This window comes from Myxine glutinosa, chromosome 2, assembly GCF_964187855.1.
Source record: "Myxine glutinosa chromosome 2, kmMyxGlut1.1, whole genome shotgun sequence".
In the NCBI taxonomy this organism is placed as follows: domain Eukaryota; kingdom Metazoa; phylum Chordata; class Myxini; order Myxiniformes; family Myxinidae; genus Myxine; species Myxine glutinosa.
Genome location: NC_136262.1, coordinates 81,020,462 through 81,042,786, shown reverse-complemented (window position 1 = coordinate 81,042,786; position 22,325 = coordinate 81,020,462). Strand labels below are relative to the sequence as shown.

Genomic DNA, 22,325 nt, shown 5'->3' with positions numbered 1-22,325 from the left:
TTTTGCTGTTGTTGAAGTGGCTCCTGTGGTCCTGCACAACTTGAAGGAAGAATTGTTTTCAGTCCTATTAACATTTATTTGTTATGATAGCATTATCCTCTTCAATAAGTGTCTCACATCTTTCAGCATTGTCTGTGTTGCCTTCCTGTAATCCACTCTGAGCTCCCATGACTTTGGGTTAGAATCCACAAGACCAGCTGGAATTTTGAGGTACCTGAACAAGTCTATTTTGCTCTTTGTGACAAAATCTTCAATTGACATGTCCTTGGACTTCCTGATGTTCAGTTGGATGCCCTGTGGAGGTTTATCCATGCCTTATTTTTCATTTAGTGCCTTTACCCTTGCTCGTTTTGGGTCTGTGAACACAACTGAATTAAAAATTGCCAAAGCCATGAGCTCTCCTCATTGAGATACCAACTCGTACTTAACAAGATGTTGTAGAAAGTTAAGGTCATTGCGAGGAGCAAAGATGTCATGAGCAGTACTGAACCATTTACAAAGGTAAGCTTGACCAACAAAGATGTAGGTGTCATGGAGTCATCTTTCCTCATGACCAGTCAGCTTAAACTTTCTCCTAAACATCCAGATCTTGAGGGCATATAATGCCTTGGCCATCTGGGTTGCATGGTACAGGACTGCAGGTGCATCATACCCCACTAGGAGGGAAAACCACCAAGAACGGTTCACCATATTCAAATATAATGCAAACCAAAGGTAAAACTTCATTGAGCAACCCCATAACGGCTTAAATGTTACGTAATATCAATAAAACTTGGTGTGAATGATTTATTTGTATATTGGAACAAAATGAAGGGGATGTGTGTTGTAAAGCTCAACTTCAAAAATAAGGACAATCCTACCTGTTGGGAAAAGACCTGGCATAATTTTATTTGCTGAGGGTGGCTTGCATTTCTCTGATAAACTAGATGGTATTCATAGAATACTTACCCTGCACAGTCAACTTGGTGCGAGCCAACTCTTGTGTTTTTGAACATTTTTATTTTCTCTTTCATCCAATATGGCTGCCAGACCACGTGAGCGATGGCATCATAAATTTATATTCTCTGATATAATTCTTGCATAGATCAACAACAACAACAACAACATGCATTTTAAGGCCATTTTCCCTGCTAGAGCGGGGGTTAGCCTTGCGGTCCCCATGACAATCTTCTCCATTTTGCCCTATTTTCTGCATCTCTCCTTGTTAACCCCCTTGCCCGCATTTCTTGTTCCACCATCTTTAGCCAAGTCTTTCTCGGTCTTCCCCGTCCTCTACTTCCTTCTACATTAACTTCCATCACTCTTCTCAACCAGTCACTTTCATCCTTCCTCAATACATGACCAAACCATCTCAACCTGTTCCTCTTCACAGCATCAATCACAGGCAATATTCCCATCATCTTTCGCAATTCATCATTTGTCTTCCTCTCTCTCAACGATACTCCGCACATCCATCGAACCATTCGCATTTCCACCCTTTCCAGCCTTCGTTGCTGCTCTACGTTCATTACCCATGTCTCGCTCCCATAAATCATAACACTTCTCACACATGCAGCATACACCTTTCCCTTCAGCTTCAGCGACACTCTCCTCCTCATCAGCACGCCACTCAGTTCCCGAAACTTCTTCCATGCACATCTCACTCGAGCAACCGTTGCCGAGTCTGATCCACCTTCTCCATTCAGCATGTCTCCGAGGTAGCAAAATGTTTTCACACCTTCCAGCTTCACGCCGTCTCCAAGATCCAACTCAACATTTCCTCCATCTGCAGCTCCCTCTGTGCACACCTTACATTTGAATGTAGCTGCCACACTGGTTAATGACCCTCTCAGACCACTACATTTTTGATGAACCCACTCAGCACACATTGTACATTGAATGGAGTTCACTCCGACACCCTTCCTGCACACAGCACACGGCCACTTCCCAGTTCTTTCCACCTCACCACATGCTTTACCACTTGCCATCACCTTTGTCTTTCCGATATTCACCTTCAGACCTTTTGTCTCCATACATTCCTTCCACTTGTTCATCTTTTCCTTCAGTCCATCCATACTTTCTGCAATCAACACCAGATCATCTGCATACAACAACTCCCACGGTAAACCCTCCTTTATGTTCTGAGCCAGCACCTCCATCACAGCTACAAATAGTAGTGGACTTAGTACCGACCCCTGATGCACTCCCACCTTCACCTCAAACTCACCACTGTTCCCGTCCTTCGTCCTTACAGCTGTGCGTGCTCTTTTGTACATTGCCATCACTACTCTGATCAACCATTCCTCCACTCCTAACTTCCTCAATGCCCATGTCAATACTTTGCGTGGAACCCTATCGAATGCTTTCTCCAGATCAACAAACCCAAAAAACAACTTCTTCCTCTTATCCATGTACTTCTCCTGCAACTGCCTCACAATGAAAAGCGCATCTGTCGTTCCTCTTCCTGGCATAAATCCAAACTGCATTTCGTCGATCTTCACTTTCTTCCTTATCCTCCTCTCCAACACCCTTTCCAATACCTTCATTCCATGCTCCAATAACTTTATCGCTCGGAACGAGCCACACTCCAGAGGGTCACCTTTCCCCTTGTATAGAGGGACGAGGGTACTCAGTTCCCAATACACTGGAATGTGGCCTTCTTTCACCACCAGATTACAGATCTCTGTCATTCTCTTCACACCCCAACTTCCTGCTGCCTTCAACATATCTCCCACAACTCCCGTCGGCCCTCCCGCTTTTCCACTCTTCATTGCTTTTATCGCTTCCTCAACTTCCTTCTCAGTTATCTTCTCTGCCGGTCCTAAAACTGGGTTACTCTCTATGTTGCCATCCCATTCATTCTCTGTATTCAACAGCATTTCCATATATATTTTCCATCTTCCTTTAATTCCATCTGGGTCGACAACGGTTTGTCCCACTTCATCCTTCAAGCAACTCACCCCCATCACATCACACCTCTCTTTCGCTATGTGCTTTGCAATCCTGAATACTGCTTTCTGACCCTCTTCCGAATCCAAGCGTTCTCCGAACATTTTCCTACATGCCTCCTGCGCCTTTGCTACCTCTTTCTTTGCAGCCTTCCTGGCTGCCTTATAACTTTCATGCTCTGCTGTTTCTGCTCCCGTACCCTTCGCTTTCTGCCACTCTTTGAACTTCTTCCTCTTCTCGTCAATCCTCTTTCCAACTTCAACATCCCACCACCATGTTTCCGAGTGCCTCGGTGGTCCTTTTGTCCATCCACATACCTCACCAACGGCTCCCAACAGACTAGCTTTCATTGACATCCAACCACTTTCAAGCTCAACCACATCATCCTCTACCCTACTCAGCCTCTCTTTTAATGCCTCCCTTACTGTCACCTCTTTCAACCTCCACACCTTCATTCTCGGTTGGTACTTCACCCGCCGAGCTCTCCTCGCACCTTTCACCCTTATGTCGCAGACAACCAAGTGGTGCTGTGAAACAGCCTCCTCCCCCGGGATCACCTTTGTGTCCCGGAGGTGCCCCCTATCTCGCCTACGCACCATCAGGTAGTCAACGGTTGTCGTCGACCCACCTGACGTGTATGTAACAAGCTTATTGTCCTCTTTCTGGAACTGAGTATTACAAATCAACAAATCAGCTCCATCAGCAAACTCCAAAATCCTTTCACCTTCTCCATTTCTCACACCATATCCGTAACCCCCATGAACTCCCTCAAAACCATCCATACTCCTTCCCACATGTCCATTCAGGTCTCCTCCCACCACAACAGCTTCCTCATCTTTCACGTTTTCCATCAGCTTCTCTATCGCACACCAGAACTTGTCCTTCTCTTCATCGCTTCGACCAACCTGCGGAGCATATCCCGAGATGACGTTCACCAAGAGCTTTCCAATCATCATTTTCACCATCATCAACCTATCACTCACTCTAGTCACACTCACCACACTGTCTACAAACTCCTCAGCAAACAGGACACCAACACCATTCACGCCCTCCGGGCACCCTTGCCACACAAACTTGTATTTCTGTCCCTGCCTACCCTTCACCATCCTCACACCACTTCCCTTCCATCTCGTCTCTTGCACACAACATATGTCCACTCTTCTTCTGACCAATACTTCCACCACTTCTCCTGATCTCCCTGTCATTGTCCCTACATTCCATGTCCCAAACCTCAGAAACCGATCTCCACTTCGGGCTGCACCCTGCCCATATGTACTTGTGATTGTCATGGTTCTCTTTTTGAGGCAATGTTTTTATGGCCGGATGCCCTTCCTGACGCCAACCCTCTTAGTCGTCTCTTACGACACGCAGGGATACGGTGTACCTATTCTGACCAGGGTACACACTGGGAAACGTTTAAAACATGTAAATTCTGGGGGGGGGGGGGGGGGGGGCGTCAGCATCACGGCTGCGGTTTAAACATATTCCAACAATATCCAAACAGAACCATGAAAAAACAATCCAGGAAAAGTCTCCAAGCGGGAACGTGGATTTGAGAAGGAAGGAGCAGAGGCGGAAGAAAACGAGATACAGGGGGCGGGGCACAAGCCGAGACGAGGAGGAGAGCGAACAAGCACGTGTCCGGGAGGAGAGAAAGCATCAATATATAATTCTTTGTCTCAGGAGGTGAGGTGAGGGGAGAAAATAAAATAAAAGAAACAAGCAATACAGCGAAGGAAATAACCCAAACCGACAAAACACCGAAGGGGGGAGGGAAGCCCCAAGTCACCAGGCTGCGCACGAGGTACGACTCAGAAAACGATTAACTACACACAAGTTTGCATGAACCACAAACCAACACCAACTAGAAACACACAATAACACGTACACAGCAAAATAACCAGTGGAAATTTGACAAAGACAAGAATGGGAAAACACTCAAACTTCGATGCCGTGGAGAGCTCGAAGCACGCCTCACTCGCCCGAGGAACCGGAAGTTGTCCCAATTCTTGCATAGATCACGTTCAATAAATTTCAAACTGATCAGACTAAGGGTTGTCCATGTCGAATTATGACGTCATAATTAAGGCACCAATGACGTCATCGTTAACAACACCTATTCCCCATATGGAGTTCTTTACAATGAGCTACGTTTCATTTTTTTTCCCTGGAGCAGTTTTGGAGATGTAGAGCTGCAACGTTCTTTGGTTTTACCAGGATGGCGCCTGTACCACATGACCGATGACGTCATGATTATCATTAAAATATTTTACAGGAGGTGGCACTCCTATGGTGAAAATTTCGTGTCCATCAGGCCAACAGTTGCTAAGAAAAAAAAATCATAATGATCGGATAAGCGTTGTACTTGTCGAATTATGACGTCATCACGAAGGCACCGATGACATCATCATTAACATATCTTATTCCCCATGGGGAGTAGTTGACAATGAGCCATGTTTCATTTTTTTTCCATTGAGCGGTTTGGGAGATGGAGGTGTAACGTTTTTCCAAGATGGCGTCCATACCCCATGACCTATCACAATTATGAATAAAAAATTTCGACAGGCGGACGCACTCCTATGGTAAAATTTTGTGTCAATCGGATCAACGGTTGCCGAGAAAATGATTTTTTTTAATGCAGACACATACGCACGTATGTATGCAACCGAATGCCTAAGCCTGATTTTCGCTTTGTGAGAGCAATTATTTGTTATTATTATTTGAGGCATGAATTGGTTAAAAACATTTCTTTGGAAAATAGCTTGCAGCTCATGAAAGCTTTGTCAACATTTATTTTCTGTTGCTTGTTGAATTCATCATTACGAAGCCAATACATCTGTTATCAGAAGATAGTTTTGTTATTTGAAATGCAGAAGTCCTAAAAACTCAATTGAAAGAGTCAAAGATTTCAACTAAGTATTGTGAAAAAAAAGTGGAATTTGGTCTTGTTATTAACCACGTGCTCGCGGTTCTATGCATCTGACAGGTTATCTTTGCCCTACGAAAACTACTGGCCAAGTCTACTGCAGAGGTGGACTTCTTGAGATGCCGTGTCAAAGAGCAAAATGAGCTGATCGGCAGATTGCAACAGATGGTCATTTAGCACTGCCATTGCATCACATGCAAAGGCCAATTTGTGTTACTGTTCCCAAAATAAGTTTGTAACATGTTTGTTCTTCAAGTGAAAATTGGTGTGTGGCAAGCTGTGGACCATCTGTGGAGAATGAAGAACTGGTCTTGCTGGTGAAGGCCCATGACAATCTGTGCCAGCGGGCAGGTAGAACAGTGGATTAAATCAACATGACGTCGAGCATGGATGATCCCAATCTCTCACTTGATTATTATTTATTTATTTTAAATCCTGAACATATATTTAATTTAAACGTATATTTCTGTTGTCCTTCTCTGTTTGACAAAGTGCCTGCTGTTAATTCGTTTGCATTTTGCCATTAAAACAGCTGTGAAGTGAAAAATTTTCATTGATAGGTTTTTATAAATGTCATTTGATCCTGTTTCCAATCTTTGGTTATTAGTCTCGCCCCAAAGGGGATTGAGACTGTGTGTGTGTGTGTGTGTGTGTGTGTGTGTGTGTGTGTGTGTGTGTGTGTGTGTGTGTGTGGTCGTGGTCAGAATGTTGGTAAATGCCTTCAATTTTAGAGCAAAAGACTATCGTGGTTGATGTACTCGCACAGAAAGGAGAAGAACCACCTGTGGAGGCCACTTTTCCCCACAGAGCAGAAGTTGGCCTTTTTCGGGCACCTTGATCCCCTTTTTGAAGCAATGTTTTATGGCCGGATGCCCTTCCTTCCACCAACTCTTACCTTTTGCGTAGGTTAGTCACCTTTTGCGACACACAGGGAATTACTAGTGAACTGGTACTCAATTTGTCGACCTCAGAAGGATGACAGGCTGAGTCAACCCCATTGGCGTTAATTCAGCGATCGACCGGGATTCAAACCCAGGATCCTCGGATCCCAAGCCGGCACCTTAACCGCTAAGTCAACACCAGGCTCCTGCCTGGCCAACAGAAAGGGATGAGCATTAATTGGAGGAGAATTCCATCTCCTCCTTACTGTCCTCAAGATTTACTCTAAAAGTACCAATCCTTTGTGTGCACATGAAAAATCAAAAATCGTACTTGTGCTTGTCGCATGACAAAACTCATTGAACCACACAGCCTTACTCAGCGAAGGGTGTGAGGTTTGTGAGAATTTATATCATGGTAGCCCTTTGTAACCAAAGAGAGCTCTTCACAAGTATCACTTGGACATTCAGGGTATGCAGGTTTATTTATTGTGTGGAAGCTGCCCCCACAATAGCCTGCTGAACCTTACATTACACTGTAACCTCATGTTAAAGGATTTCCAAAAGACCAGACCACCTGCTGTTTGCATCTGCAGTTTTAGTCGTTAATTTGTAATTTGCTTTGGGTGGCAGGTAATAGCTTGCCTCCGTGTGGAGAGCAAGGCAGGATGTCAGACTGCATTGAAAGCGTGAGATGTGTCTCGAGAGAGTGCCATGACATGACTGACATCGAGGTCATCCATCCATTGTTGGGGGAGAAGAAGCTGCATGTCCAAGGTAGAGTGACCTTGTCTGAGATGTGGCCATTGGAGAAAAGTAAGGATTTCATGTAATGCGATAATACTGAACCTAAATAACGCTGGAGAATTTACAATTTGAATTGGTGCAAATTTTTGCACATTACAATAGCTGTTCAGAATGCTGTTTTTAAATTGTGGCAAACAAGTCTAACATATACAAAATAGCCTTTCAAAATCAGAGAAAGGCCTATCGTGGAATTTAAAATAATTGAATGTTAAAAAATTCAATGTACCCACCAATCAGAAGATTTCTACAGAGTTTAATACCTGGAGGATTTCAACTGGTACAGAAGAGATATACATTAAAGAAAACGCCATAAAGACACACCAAATACACAGTATCGGTATCGGCACACAGTATCGACAGCCTAGCGAAATCCTAAATTCTGAACTCGAGGCAAGTTCCTTTATACTGGCTGGAAACAAAAGAAATGGAATTGGGAGGAGCAAAGATGGGATTGGTCGAATATGGAGTGAATGGGGGGAGAGAGCAGTGTGATTGGTCGAGTGAAGTATGGAGTGGGAGGGAGAGAGCAGTGGGATTGGTCGAGTGTGGAGTGAGTGGGAAAGGGAGGAGAGAGATTGGGGGCCGAGAGAAAAAGATAAGACCTGCATGTGTTTTTTTCATTGTCCACATCAGACTATGTGGAGCCAGAACTCCTTAATTATGTTTGAAGACTTGGACATGGGAAGGTGAAGCTTCATTCACCATGTCGCAATGCATCATCTCCTACTTACTTAAAGCATTTTTCAAAACTACACTTCCCTTCTTGAATGCAGACTAACTTTTGTTCAAAACCCTAATAAACTATAAGCTTTGATTTAATTATGAATCATTCATTTGGATTATTTGATTCAGTGTTTAAATAATTGATGTTGTGGTGGCAACATAAAAACCCAATTTTACCCAATGCCAGAGGTAACTTGCTTACCTGGACTACTTTTAACTACTTGATGGAAGTCAAAAAAATAGACTTCCACAGGCCTCAAAATTAAACTCAATCTTATCCACGTGCTTCACAATTCTCACAACTGTCATCTAAACTATAAAAGTAAATTTGGATATTTATTTGCTTGTTTATTTACATGTGCTGCAAAAACTAAACAACTACTCAACCAAATCCAACCAAATTTTGCATGTTGCCTTAGAAGGGTACCCCAACTATAGTTTATTTCGCATAGCATATCTGGGGGAGGGGGTTCAAGGTGGGGGGAGACAATTATCTCTCTGTAAATGTGTATCACATAGTGCTCCTGTTGGGAGCTGGTATTACAAATAATCTTCTTGTATAAAGAAAGTTGAAACAACAGTGTGCATTACGGTGATGTTGAAATCTGAGTGAGAACTTTGAAATGACCACAAAACGAGGCTAAGAAAGCATCTGAAAATGCAAAGCCCATCCGTGTCCGCTTTGAATTCAGACTTCTTATTCTACCGTATGTTAAACATAAATGAAAACCGCAAAAAAAAACAATTGATGCTTTTAGGTGACCTGACATTTTGATCTCAAAAGCAATAGGCTTCAGTGACCCAATATGCAAACCCTGTGCAAATTTCAAGTCATTCAGATGAAAATGACCATTTTATACAACCTTAACCTTTGACCTTTTGATCAAAAAAGCAATTGGCTTCTAGCTTTTGATTGGTGAACCAATTCAGTAACCCAATATGCAAATTCTTAAAATTTCAGGTCAATGGGATGAAAATTGCCATTTTAATGCAAATTTGGCCTGCGACTTTTGGACCTTAAAAAAATGCAATTTGCTTCTGGCTTTTGATTGGTGAAACAATTACAGTGCATTCAGAAAGTATTCAGACCCCTTCACTTTTTTTCACATTTTGTTATGTTGCAGCCTTATGCTGAAATCGTTTAAATTCATTTTTTTCCCTCATCAATCTACACTCAATACCCCATAATGACAAAGAGAAAACAGGATTTTAGAAAGTTTTTCAAATTTATTAAAAAGAAAAAACTGAAATATCACATTGACATAAGTATTCATACCCTTTGCTATGACACTTCAAATTTAGCTCAGGTGCCTCCCATTTCACTTGATCATCTTTGAGATGTTTCTACACCTTGATTGTAGTCCACCTGTGGTCAATTCAATTGATTGGACATGATTTGGAAAGGCACACACCTGTCTAAATAAGGTCTCACAGCTGACAATGCATATCAGAGCAAAAACCAAGCCATGAGGTCGAAGGAACTGCCTGCAGAGCTCAGAGACAGGATTGTGTCCAGGCACAGATCTGGGGAAGCCTACAAAAAAATTCTGCTGCATTGAAGGTGCAGCCAAGGCCATTGAAGGTGCAGCCAAGGCCAAGAGCACAGTGGCCTCCAAAATTCTTAAATGGAAGAAGTTTGGAACAACCAGGACTCTTCCTAGAGCTGGCCGCCTGGCCAAACTGAGAAATCAGGGGAGAAGGGCCTTGGTAAGAGAGGTGACCAATAACCCGATGGTCACTCTGGCTGAGCTCTAGAGATCCTGTGTGGAGATGGGAGAAACTTCCAGAAGGACAACCATCACTGCAACACTCCACCGATCTGGAATTTATGGCAGAGTGGCCAGACGGAAGCCTCTCCTCAGTGAAAGACACATGAAAGCCCGCTTGTAGTTTGCAAAAAAGCACCTAAAGGACTCCCAGACTGTGAGAAATAAGATTCTGTGGTCGGATGAAACAAAGATTGAACTGTTTGGCTTTGAAATAAATTTAAAATGAAAACTCGACCCCCCTGATTTCATGTGTTGGGTGACCTTGACAATAAGGATAACAAGAAAAAGAGCAATCAGAGATTGCAAACCCTCGCCAGGATGTATTTTCAGTGGTTTTTAAGGCTTTTGTGTTAAAACAAATATGGCGGCCGAACCACGTGACCGATGACGTCATCATTATTTGTTTTCTAAACTAATTTATTCCTAGATTATGCTCAAGAAATTTCATCCTGATCGGAGGAAATTTTGTACTTGTCGAATTATGACGTCATAATGGAGGCCTTGGGCCGAGAGAGTTAAAAATTGGGCAGAGTCTATTCCACCGCAAGACAAATATGTGTGTAAAGTATGGCGATTCTATGTGCAACGATGTAGACGTAGTACTGCGCACAAACAGACAAAGACAGACAGTTGAAAAATCGGTCAGAGACTGAGGACTTGTCGGAATGTACTTTTTTATCGGCCGTTTTGGACAAATATGGCGGCCGAACCACGTGACAGATGACGTCATCATTATTTGTTTTCTAAACTAATTTATTCCTAGATTATGCTCAAGAAATTTCATCTTGATCGGGTGAAGTTTTGTACTTGTCGAATTATTATGACGCCATAATGGAGGCACCTAGGACATCATCATTAACATCTTTTATTCCCCTTGGAGAGTTCTTTACAATGAGCCATGTCTCAATTTTTTCTATTCAGCACTTTCGGAGATATGGAGGTGCAAATTTTTTCGGTTTTTCCAAGATGGCGGCCGAACCACGTGACCGATGACGTCATCATTATTATTTTTTCTCCACCAGTTTATGCCGTCATGTCGCTCAAGAAATTGCATCTTGATTGGATGAAGTTTTGTACTTGTCGAATTATCAAATTATGATGTCATAAGGGAGGACTTGGACCGAGAGAGTTAAAAATTGGGCACAATCTTTTCCAGGGCAAGACAAATATGTGTGTAAAGTTTGGCGATTCTACGTGCAACGGTGTAGACGTAGTTCTGCGCACAGCAGACAGACAGGCAAAGACAGACAGACAAACCAACCGATCAACATAATAATTCATTTATTTTGTATAGCGCTTTTCCAGAAGCCCAAAGGCGCTTTGACAGAGTGGAAAACATAATGCATAACAATACATGAAAACAACAATTGCAAAAAGACAAGAATCAATAGGGAAATATTTAAAGCAAAAGGAGGGAGAAGGAGAAGAGATAGTCAGGGGTTAAATGCTGTGGGTTGAATGTTGAATGCAGTGTTGAACAGGTGGGTCTTTAGTGATGTTTTGAATGTGGTGAGTGAGGAGGAGTCTCTGATGGTGTGAGGTAGTGAGTTCCAGAGGGTGGGAGCAGCGATGGAGAAGGCCCTGTCCCCCCAGGATCTGAATTTGGTCCGGATGGAGGGGGTCAGGAGGTTGGTACCAGCAGAGCGGAGGTTGCGGGTGGGAGTGTGTCTGGAGAGGAGGTCAGCCAGGTAGGATGGGGCCAGGTTATGGAGGGCTTTGTATGTCAAGAGGAGGATTTTGTACTGGATTCTCTGGGGGATGGGGAGCCAGTGAAGCTTGTAAAGGATGGGGGTGATGTTACTGAATTGGAAACCAAGTAACAAACAGACAAACCAACCGATCAACATACTTGCCTTTTCCGGCAAGTAACAAACAGACAAACCAACCGATCAACATACTTGCCTTTTCCGGCAAGTAACAAACAGACAAACCAACCGATCAACATACTTGCCTTTTCCGGCAAGTAACAAACAGACAAACCAACCGATCAACATACTTGCCTTTTCCGGCAAGTAACAAACAGACAAACCAACCGATCAACATACTTGCCTTTTCCGGCATGTAACAAACAGACAAACCAACCGATCAACATACTTGCCTTTTCCGGCAAGTAACAAACAGACAAACCAACCGATCAACATACTTGCCTTTTCCGGCAAGTAACAAACAGACAAACCAACCGATCAACATACTTGCCTTTTCCGGCAAGTAACAAACAGACAAACCAACCGATCAACATACTTGCCTTTTCCGGCAAGTAACAAACCAACCAATCAACATACTTGCCGGAATCTATTCCGGCAAGTAACAACGGGCTCAAATGCGCAATACCCTCTCCTCAGGCGAGGGTAACAAGACCCTGGTGTTATGTAACGCACCATGGACACTTGCAGTTTCTGTGACCAAAAGGGGGCTTCTGGTAACCAGCTCAGACATGCTGCTCCCAGGCAATGCCATGCAAAAGTACATCAGTATGCTACAACCCTGCAAGACGCAAAGGTGTCAGCCAAAATGGCCGATAAGGACTGACAAGCACATGATGTCAGCCATCATTTTAACATGCGTCAACAAATATTACAGGAAAGTCGCTGCAGTTATTCAGATTCAACAAGATACACATGCTCGGAGTGAAGAGTCAGCAGGAGGAGCCATTCTTGCTGAACTAATATCATATACCGAACTGTGTGGAAGAATCGAGGGTGGATGATAATGTTACTATATTTAAACGAGCACATCTCACAGAGATTATAACAAGAGACTTTTCGAGTTCAATCAAAATAGAAACATTCACGCAACACAATTGAAAATAGGATTGCTGTACCAGTTGAAAATAGGATTTCTGTACCAGTTGAAAATAGGATTTCTGTACCAGTTGAAAATAGGATTGCTGTACCAGTTGAAAATAGGATTGCTGTACCAGTTGAAAATAGGATTTCTGTACCAATTGAAAATAGGATTGCTGTACCAGTTGAAAATAGGATTGCTGTACCAGTTGAAAATAGGATTGCTGTACCAGTTGAAAATAGGATTGCTGTACCAGTTGAAAATAGGATTGCTGTACCAGTTGAAAATAGGATTGCTGTACCAGTTGAAAATAGGATTGCTGTACCAGTTGAAAATATGATTGCTGTACCAGTTGAAAATAGGATTTCTGTACCAATTGAAAATATGATTGCTGTACCAGTTGAAAATAGGATTTCTGTACCAGTTGAAAATAGGATTTCTGTACCAGTTGAAAATAGGATTGCTGTACCAGTTGAAAATAGGATTGCTGTACCAGTTGAAAATATGATTGCTGTACCAGTTGAAAATAGGATTTCTGTACCAATTGAAAATAGGATTTCTGTACCAATTGAAAATAGGATTTCTGTACCAGTTGAAAATAGGATTGCTGTACCAGTTGAAAATAGGATTGCTGTACCAGTTGAAAATATGATTGCTGTACCAGTTGAAAATAGGATTTCTGTACCAATTGAAAATATGATTGCTGTACCAGTTGAAAATAGGATTTCTGTACCAGTTGAAAATAGGATTTCTGTACCAGTTGAAAATAGGATTGCTGTACCAGTTGAAAATAGGATTGCTGTACCAGTTGAAAATATGATTGCTGTACCAGTTGAAAATAGGATTTCTGTACCAATTGAAAATAGGATTTCTGTACCAATTGAAAATAGGATTTCTGTACCAGTTGAAAATAGGATTGCTGTACCAGTTGAAAATAGGATTGCTGTACCAGTTGAAAATAGGATTGCTGTACCAGTTGAAAATAGGATTGCTGTACCAGTTGAAAATAGGATTGCTGTACCAGTTGAAAATAGGATTGCTGTACCAGTTGAAAATAGGATTGCTGTACCAGTTGAAAATAGGATTGCTGTACCAGTTGAAAATAGGATTGCTGTACCAGTTGAAAATAGGATTGCTGTACCAGTTGAAAATAGGATTGCTGTACCAGTTCAAAATAGGATTGCTGTACCAGTTGAAAATAGGATTGCTGTACCAGGGCTTTGTTCTGAAACCAAAGGAAGAGATATACAGGGTGTTCCAAAAAGACCCGGATAACTTTGGTTGTTAATATGTATAGAACCACAAATGAAACAACGATACCCTTTTGGTCTATATGATACAGAAACTCACAGTTTTGTGCACACCATCAATACACTTCAATGTCAGCTCCGTTTGTCGTGAGCAGGACATCAAGGTGGTCCACGAGTTCTTGCCATGTTTGCGTCCACCAGTGCACATACAGCTGTGATCCAAGAACGAAGATCCTGCAGGTTTGCCACCTTGGTGTTGTCGACAACATCTTTGATAAACTCTCACAGGAAAAAATCAAGGGGGGGTTATATCTGGTGATCGTGGGGGCCAGGTGGTTGGTCCATCTCGGTAAATCCAGTGACCTGGAAATTTTTCATTCAGGACAGCTCCAACGACTAAGGCCCAGTGAGGGGGACCACAATCCTTTTGAAAAATTATATCGTGTTGCAGGTCTTCAATCTGTGGGAAGGCAAAACCTTCCAACATGTTTATGTAAATTGTTGAGGTCACTGTATCCTCCGCAAAGAAAAACGGACCTACCAAGTGGTCATGGAGAAGGCCACACCACACATTGACCTTTGGACTGTCGTGTATGGGTTCAATGACCACATGGGGGTTTTCAGCCTTAGATCCTCACATTGTGCTGGTTGACCTTTCCCGATACATGAAAGCAAGTTTCGTCTGTGAACATGACCTTTTCAGGTAATCTTAATCATCTTCTATGAGACTGAGCATTTAAAGGCAAACGCATTGCGTTTGGATCCGTCATTTGGTTTGAGTTCCTGCAGAATCTGCACCTTATTTGCTTAAAGCTTCAGTCGTTTATGCAGAAGCCTGTGCACAGTGGTGGTTGGTCATCCCAGTTCTCTGGATGTGCGTCGGATTGATTTTCTGGGACTTTGTTGAAATGATTCATGCACTGTTCAACGTCTGCTGCACTTGTGCTTGGTCGACCAGTACTTTTCTGTTTCTGACAACTTCCAGTCTCCTTCAACCTCCTGTACCACTCTCTGATACGTCAGCGATGGCGGATTCCTTCCATACCTTGTACGGAAATTATGCTGAAATTGCATGTCGGATTTCCTCTCGATGAACCATTCGACGCACTGAGCCATTTTTGGAGTCACCATTTTAACTTTCGCCACCAAAGGTGGATTTGAAAGGTTATGTTTATGACATAAACATAGGTTATGTTTTCGCCCCTGTCTGTCTGTTTGTTTGTTTGTCTGTCTGTGAACAAGATGTCTCAAAAAGTTGTGGACGGATTCGGCAGAGAGGTAGTGGATGTGACAATGATGAAAGGATTTGATTTTGGTGAAGATCCGGATTCGGATCCGGCTAGTAGAATTTTTAAAGTGATTCTTCACCATTGGGGGATAGGGCCAACAACTATACACAGCAGGATATCTCAAAAAGTTATGGATGGATTTGGACTAAACTTGGTAGAGAGGTTGGGTGTGTGACAAGAGAGATTTGGTTCAATTTTGGTGAAGATCCGGATCCGGCTAGTATAATTTTAAAAGTGATTCATCACCATTGAGTGATAGGGCTGAAACCGACATATGCAGTCATGGCCAAAAATATTGGCACCTTTGCACTTTTTTCAAATAACTCTAAAATAAGTTGAAATTGACAAAAGTATTTGGTCTCCACAATTCTTTATTTCACTGTTAATATTACAGAACCTTTGTTTTTGATTCAGAACTTAATATATCCTTTTAAATCAGAAAATAAAAAGAAATGGCATTTGTTGCGGATTCGGGGGTCGGCGCTCCCCTTACCAAGGGGGAGGGTTAATCCCCTTGTTTTTTAAGCTGACCGTCCCCCGACCCTGGAAATTATAACGCTCCTCCGTGGGCGAGATTGGCCAGGGTGATTGGTCAAGATGGAGTCCCAAATACCTGCGTGCCAATCCCTCCGCGAAGCAGGGAAATAACTCCCGCTCGAACCACGGACAGGTGGAAATTGCCGAGCGGTTTAGCAATCTGCGATTCGAGCCGTTAGCAAAAAGACTAACCTGATTCTGAGCGATTGGCCAAATCGTGCCATCGGTACTCAATGGGGAAAAGACAAAGACGATCGTATGAGAGAAGAAGAAACCAAAAGGTAAGGAAGAACAAATATGGTTTATTACTACACCAATAAAAGAGGAAATGAAAGAAGGGCATATACAAGAAGAAGAGCAAAAGGACACAGGGCAAGCTTACACAGTCTTAAATATCACGTCCAGGACAACACAAACGGACTTACACGAAAGCAGAATAGCAGGCAGGAAGGCCCAAGCAGATGGGCCAGCGTTGGCTCCGGCCCCGGTTCATGCTCCACTCCGGTCCACGCTCCACTCCGGTCCACGCTCCGGTTCCGCGGCGAAACCCGGCAGGCAGCGCTGTTCATTGATTGTTGAATGTGAGCGGACCTTAGTTATTGGGGTTCATAAATCGGGGAGGGAGGCTTTGAACATTCCTGACGCGCTGATGTTCGGCAAAAGTCCCAGCTAGAAGTCGTTCGTGCACTCAGCTCCCATGCCAGCTCTCTCTCTCGCTCCCGTCTTCCCGTCTCTGTAAGTAGTCCCACGCGAGCGCTTATATCACGCGCTTGCGTATCAAGCCGCGTGCTTTTAGGACACACCCACCGGTAAGCTCGCCTCGGCCCTGGTTGGTCGCGAGGGCTCACCGACTCCGCCCTTAACAGGGCTATGCCTCGCTCCGACAACTCCTCCCCCTTTTTCTCCGCTCTGACCGCATGGTTAATGGCGTCTTGAGCCAGGCAGTGAACGCTACTGGCAAGCAAAGGAACACAATTTGGAGGGAGGCAAGCCGCAAAATGAACAGGATTGAACAAGGGCCCTAGGTTTTTTGATTAATGCAACGCAGAGTCAAACTATTGGAAACAGAGCCTTACCTGAAACACATACTAATGAAATAACTGAAAGGTTCCTATGGTGTCCTACGTGTTGCAATATGGACGAACTAGGGTGCGACCTTTGACCTTTAGAAGATGGGGATATTTACAGGGAATTATTTACAAGGCTTATTATTTTACAAAGTGAAGGTTCTAAAAACCGCAACAATATCCTTTTAAATCAGAAAATAAAAAGAAATGGCATTGACAAAATTATTGACACCCAAGATTTAATATTTGGTAGCACAGACTTTGGACAAAATAACTGCAGTCAAGCGCTTCCTATAGCCATGATTGAGCTTCCTACACCTCTCTACTGGCAGTTTAGCCCACTCTTCTTGTGCAAATTGCTCCAGTTCTCCCAGATTTGAAGGGTGCCTTCTCCCAACTGCTGTTTTCAGATCTCCCCACAGGTGTTCAATGGGATTTAGATCTGGACTCATTGCTGGCCACTTTAGAACAGTCCAGCGTTTTCTCTTGAAACATTCCTGGGTGCTTTTTGAAGTGTCTTTGGGGTCATTGTCCTGCTGCAAGACCCATGACCTTCGACGGAGACCCACCTTTCTGACACTGGGTTGAACATTGCGCTCCAAAATGCCTTGGTAATCTCCTGATTTCATCATGCCATACACACATTCAAGGCACCCAGTGCCAGAGGCAGTACAGCAACACCAAAACATCACTGAACCTCCTCCATGTTTGACTGTAGGGAAGGTATACTTTTCTTTGAAATCTTCATTTTGTTTTCTGTAAACATAGAGATGATGTGCTTTACAGAAAGCTATAATTTGTTCTCATCTGTCCACAGGACATTCTCCCAGAAGGATTTTGTCTTGTTCAGGTGTGTTTTGGAAAACGGCAGTCGGGCTTTCTCAGCAGTGGGGACCTCCTGGATCTCCTACCATAGAACCCCCTTTCATGGAGATGGTGACAGATGGTGCGAGTTGAAACTGTCATACCTTGTGTCTGCAGGTCAGCTTGAATCTGTTTGGCAGTTGATCGAGGTGCTTTCTCCACGATTCAAACAATCCTTCACTGCAATCTTCGATCAGGTTTTCCCTTGCGGCCACGTCCAGGGAGGTCGGCTACAGTTCCATGGGACTTAAACTTCCTGATAACATTGCGTACGGTGGACACAGGAACATCAAGGTCTCAGGAGATGGACTTGTAGCCTTGTGATTGTCCATGCTTGGCTACAATCTTGTGTCTGACCTCCTCAGACAATTCTCTGGTTTTCTTTCTTTTCTCCATGCTCATTGCGGTACACACAGTGATACAAAACAGCAGAATGACTCGTTTTCTCCCTTCAAACTGGTTGAATAAGTGATTTTTATATTGCAGACACCTGCAACTCACCATTGGGGAGTTCAATTCCAAAGTAAAGGAGAATAAGCTGCTTGAAATCTAATTATTTCTAACAAACTCTAAAAGGTGCCATTTTCGGATTTCTGTGTGGAATAAGCTAAGATTTCGTAATTTTTTCAGCTTTTTGTTTTGTTCCACTGCAAACCAAAGAAATACATATGTGGATACCTAAATATTTTTTAATTTCAACAATTTTCTGGAAGAAATGGTGCATTATTTGAAAAAAGTGCAAGGGTACCAATATCTTTGGCCACGACTGTAGTAGGATATCTCCCAAAGTTATGGATGGGTTTGGACGAAACTTGGTGGACCGGTTGGATGTGTGACAAGGAAGAATTGGTTCAATTTTGGCAAAGATCCAGATCTGGCTAGTGCAATTTTAAAAGTGATTCTTCACCATTGCGTGATAGGGTTAAAACCGACATATGGCAGGATATCTCAAAAGATTATGGACAGATTTCGACGAGACTTGGTGGACCAGTTGTGTGTGTGTGACTGTGACAAGGACGAATCGATTTGATTTTGGTGAAGCTCTGAATATGGATTCGGATATGAGAATTATTTAATTTTAAGTGATTCTTCACCATTGAGAGATCGGGTGAAAAATGATATGTATATAACATGATATTTTAAAAGGTTACGGAGGAGTTACGAATAAACTTGGTGGATGAGTTGGTTAGGTGACAAGAACAAGACGATTTGATTTTGGTTCAGGTCCGAATCCAGATCCGGCCTATCAGTGACAAAATGTAAACTGTTAAGCCTGGCGGAGGTATGTGCTCTACCGAGTGCCCTTCTAGTCTTTTACATTCAACCACGAGACCTGAAAATAAAGAAAGCTTTGTTTATATGTCATATAAAACAAAGGGTATTGTTGTATCATTTGTGGTTCTAAATATATTGTTGCGGATCTCAGACGCCGGCCATTTTTGAAGCCATTTGTCCGCCATCTTTGCTCCCCCACGATTCCCCAAAACGAATGTCATTTACCGATGTAATGTGATTCCTCTTCTTCATTAAAATCGACTGCTGCGGTTTTTATAACCGTAAGCAGCGTACGATGGCATTTCATCAATCCTGTAATAATGCTTTTTCAACCCTGGAACGGATTAAAATCAATTCGGAATGGAATAAAATAAAGTGGGAAGGTGGAATTTTCGTAGGAAATATGCTGATAATTAAATATTAAATTTTTTTAATTCCCTCTAATTAAATATTAAATAAATTAAATATTCTAATAATAAATAATAATATTAAATATTAAATAATTAATTAATTAAATATAATTAAATAAATTAAATTAACTATTAAATAATATTAATATTAATATTAAATATTAATAGTAATTAAATATTATTTAAAAATTTAAAGAATAGGAAAATAGGACTGCGTTTACTTTTTCATGGCTGATAATATAACATGGATCTGCAAAATAAATTGGTATGTGAATACTGGCATACCATATTTGTGGTCAAGTGTTGGTTTTGTTTTGTTTTTTTCATTCCACATGGCACAATATTCTTACTGAAGTGAGTACCATTGAAAATAAATTGCATCCATTTATCAAAGAATCAGAATCAGAAGAGTATAGTGAAAACAAACTTCTGAGTTGTACTTCTGGGCAGAGAAACATGATGGTCAGAGTAAATATTTTTGTTATTCTCCTCCAAGACATGTCAGGATATTGCCAAATTATGATAAATTAAAATTACAGAATATAAAATAGCAACATGTGTACAGGACGGCATCTTTCCTCACAGCAACTTGCTGTCTGAAGTCAACTTGAATCGAATGTTTTGTTGAAATTTCGATTAAATTATTTTATAAAATATAGCAGGCATTGTCTTTTGATAAAGACAATGAACGGACGCAGATTTTCTGGGGGAACCAATATGGCGACGAATCTACTTCCGGTGACTTCACAGCGAATGGACCGATTAGCGTTGATTTGGCGTCGAGCCTCCAATCCATTTAGTATAGAGATCAGTGAACGGTACCCGCCCTATGGGCGGGGCTTCAATTGGGAAGCCCAAATGAAAAGGCAAAATATCAGAAATTGAAGGCTTTTTTATTTTAAACGATTCATATAAACATCCGTTGAATCATATCACATGCAAATCATCAAAATCTAAACAGTACATGGCGCCCATTTTGAAAAAAGATTGAATTCTGCAAAACGGAAGCGGCCGCTGCACGTCTTTCTCAGTCGCACGTTTATGTGTGAAGAGTGCGCGCCGAATCTGTAACACGGAAGTGGCCGCTACACCTGTTTCTCAGTCGCTTTGCACACGCTGCCGTGTTACTTCGGAGCCGCACGTTTATATAGGAAGAGTTCGTCAGGAGTCGATCTACTCTCTCCTGGTACGTAGAATAAACAGTATTTGTAGAATTTCAACAAAAGCCACATCACTGTTCATATCGGTAAATATTATTCCATCGTGTTTGGAAAAACTGGAAAATTGGAAAATTGGAAAACTTGGAAAAACAATATAGCCTATTTTACTCCCAGGGGTCCCAGGAATACCCACCCAAAATATCTTTGCGATCGGTTGAGCCGTTTTTGCGGTACATTCGAACGGACAGACGGACATTTGGTGAATTATAGTAAGAAGATGGTAATCCGATAATTTTCCATTGCAACACCATTAAATTATTAAAGTATTTACCATTGTTACATATTTATGTGAATGTATGTGAATTACCATTCAGGTCTTTGCTTATCCGTGTGTAGTCTATTAAGGGTTGTTGTGGTTGGAGGGTCAGGAGCCCTTCTGAAAAGTGGCCGGAAACGGAAGTGACCGGAAACGGAAGAGGAAGGGACACGAGGAAGAAAAGGGACGAGTATTCTTCTCTTTCCTCGCCCCGCTCCGACGAAAGGTGGGATTGATTGAGCCGTGTGGAAAAGCGGCGTTCCCGAGCCTGTCTGGCGAGAGGAGTTACCGGGACGGATACCTGCCCGGTGGACGTCAAACTGTCGTGTGGCCGTGCACCGACCCAGCGTTTGGCACCGTTCGCGACACCGTCTAAAAAGACGCGTACGGGTCGCCCGTTGGGGCCTAACACGCCTTGCAAGCGGCGTGGGGCTTTTGGCTGGCTTTCCCGTACCCGCTTCGCGTGGCCACGAGGGGCTGCAGCCGGGGTGTCGGGTACGATACCTGCCCGGTGGAAACACGTCCACCCGGGGTTCGTTCAACCGCCCGAGTGCGGCGACGCCGACCATCATCTTGGTCAGGAGGGGCCCAGAGACATTGTGCGGGACCGAGACCAAAAGGGGGTCGTGAGTACTCACGGGGACACACACATATAAGATGGCCATCTTAATCATAGGGAATTGATTGTGGATGGGGAATTGTTGATGGTTGTTTATTGTTGATTGCTCGGGGAAAATCTCCGTGGTTGTATCATTGAAATTGTATGGTATCATTACCATGGAAATATATCCTTGAACTTCAGTTGTCTCTTGGGTGGAATTCATATGGATTGCGTGGCGAAAGCGCATATATAATCTAACTTTCTGGCGAAGTTCCTCTCACGGTCCGGGGGTCACCGAGACCAGGTATTCACCGAGGGGACCACGTAACAGAATTGGGGGCTCGTCCGGGATTTTGCTCGTCCGCAATTGGGTCTACGTCCGGGATTTAAAATTGTATAACATAATAAAATAATAATTTTTTATTAATTAAAATTTATTAATTAATTATTAATTGGTAAATTTTTTTGAGAAATTGGGGTAAAGTCTTGGGTGAAGGTTAACAGGTGTTAACGATAGGCACCATGGCGTTTGTGGCACAGAACTTTGTGGTAACCCCGAGTGAGGCACAGTTCCGAGCGTTGCTAAAGTCGGACCTCTTGAAATTGGCCAAACATTTTAACTTGGAGGTCCGAACTAATTTGAGGAAGGCAGAGTTGCAGGCCACGGTGATACAATCTATGGTGGGATTAGGAACATGGGACGAGTTAGCCTGGGAGTGGCTACCCGAAGAACCAGAAGAT

General features: G+C 42.8%; 2 protein-coding genes across 15 annotated transcripts in view; both read left to right on the top strand.

The window, feature by feature from the left end:
* EIF2AK1 (eukaryotic translation initiation factor 2 alpha kinase 1) overlaps window positions 1-6,442 on the top strand; it is a 91,700-nt gene extending 85,258 nt beyond the window's left edge. For all 13 annotated transcript variants that reach the window (XR_013622698.1, XM_068107923.2, XM_068107919.2 and 10 more), the window contains one exon: window positions 5,915-6,442. Coding sequence is in view for 9 of the 13 variants with exons in the window: in XM_068107923.2 (XP_067964024.2) it covers window positions 5,915-6,031 (117 nt within the window). In the remaining 4 variants the exon portion in view is untranslated. The remainder of the gene's footprint in view (window positions 1-5,914) is intronic.
* Window positions 6,443-6,540: 98 nt separating this feature from the next.
* The window catches only part of LOC137421656 (transmembrane protease serine 6-like), a 112,366-nt gene continuing 96,581 nt past the window's right edge, over window positions 6,541-22,325 (top strand). For both annotated transcript variants that reach the window (XM_068107918.2, XM_068107917.2), the window contains exon 1: window positions 6,541-7,509. In XM_068107918.2, the coding sequence (XP_067964019.2) occupies window positions 7,401-7,509 (109 nt within the window). In that variant the 5' untranslated portion in view covers window positions 6,541-7,400. The remainder of the gene's footprint in view (window positions 7,510-22,325) is intronic.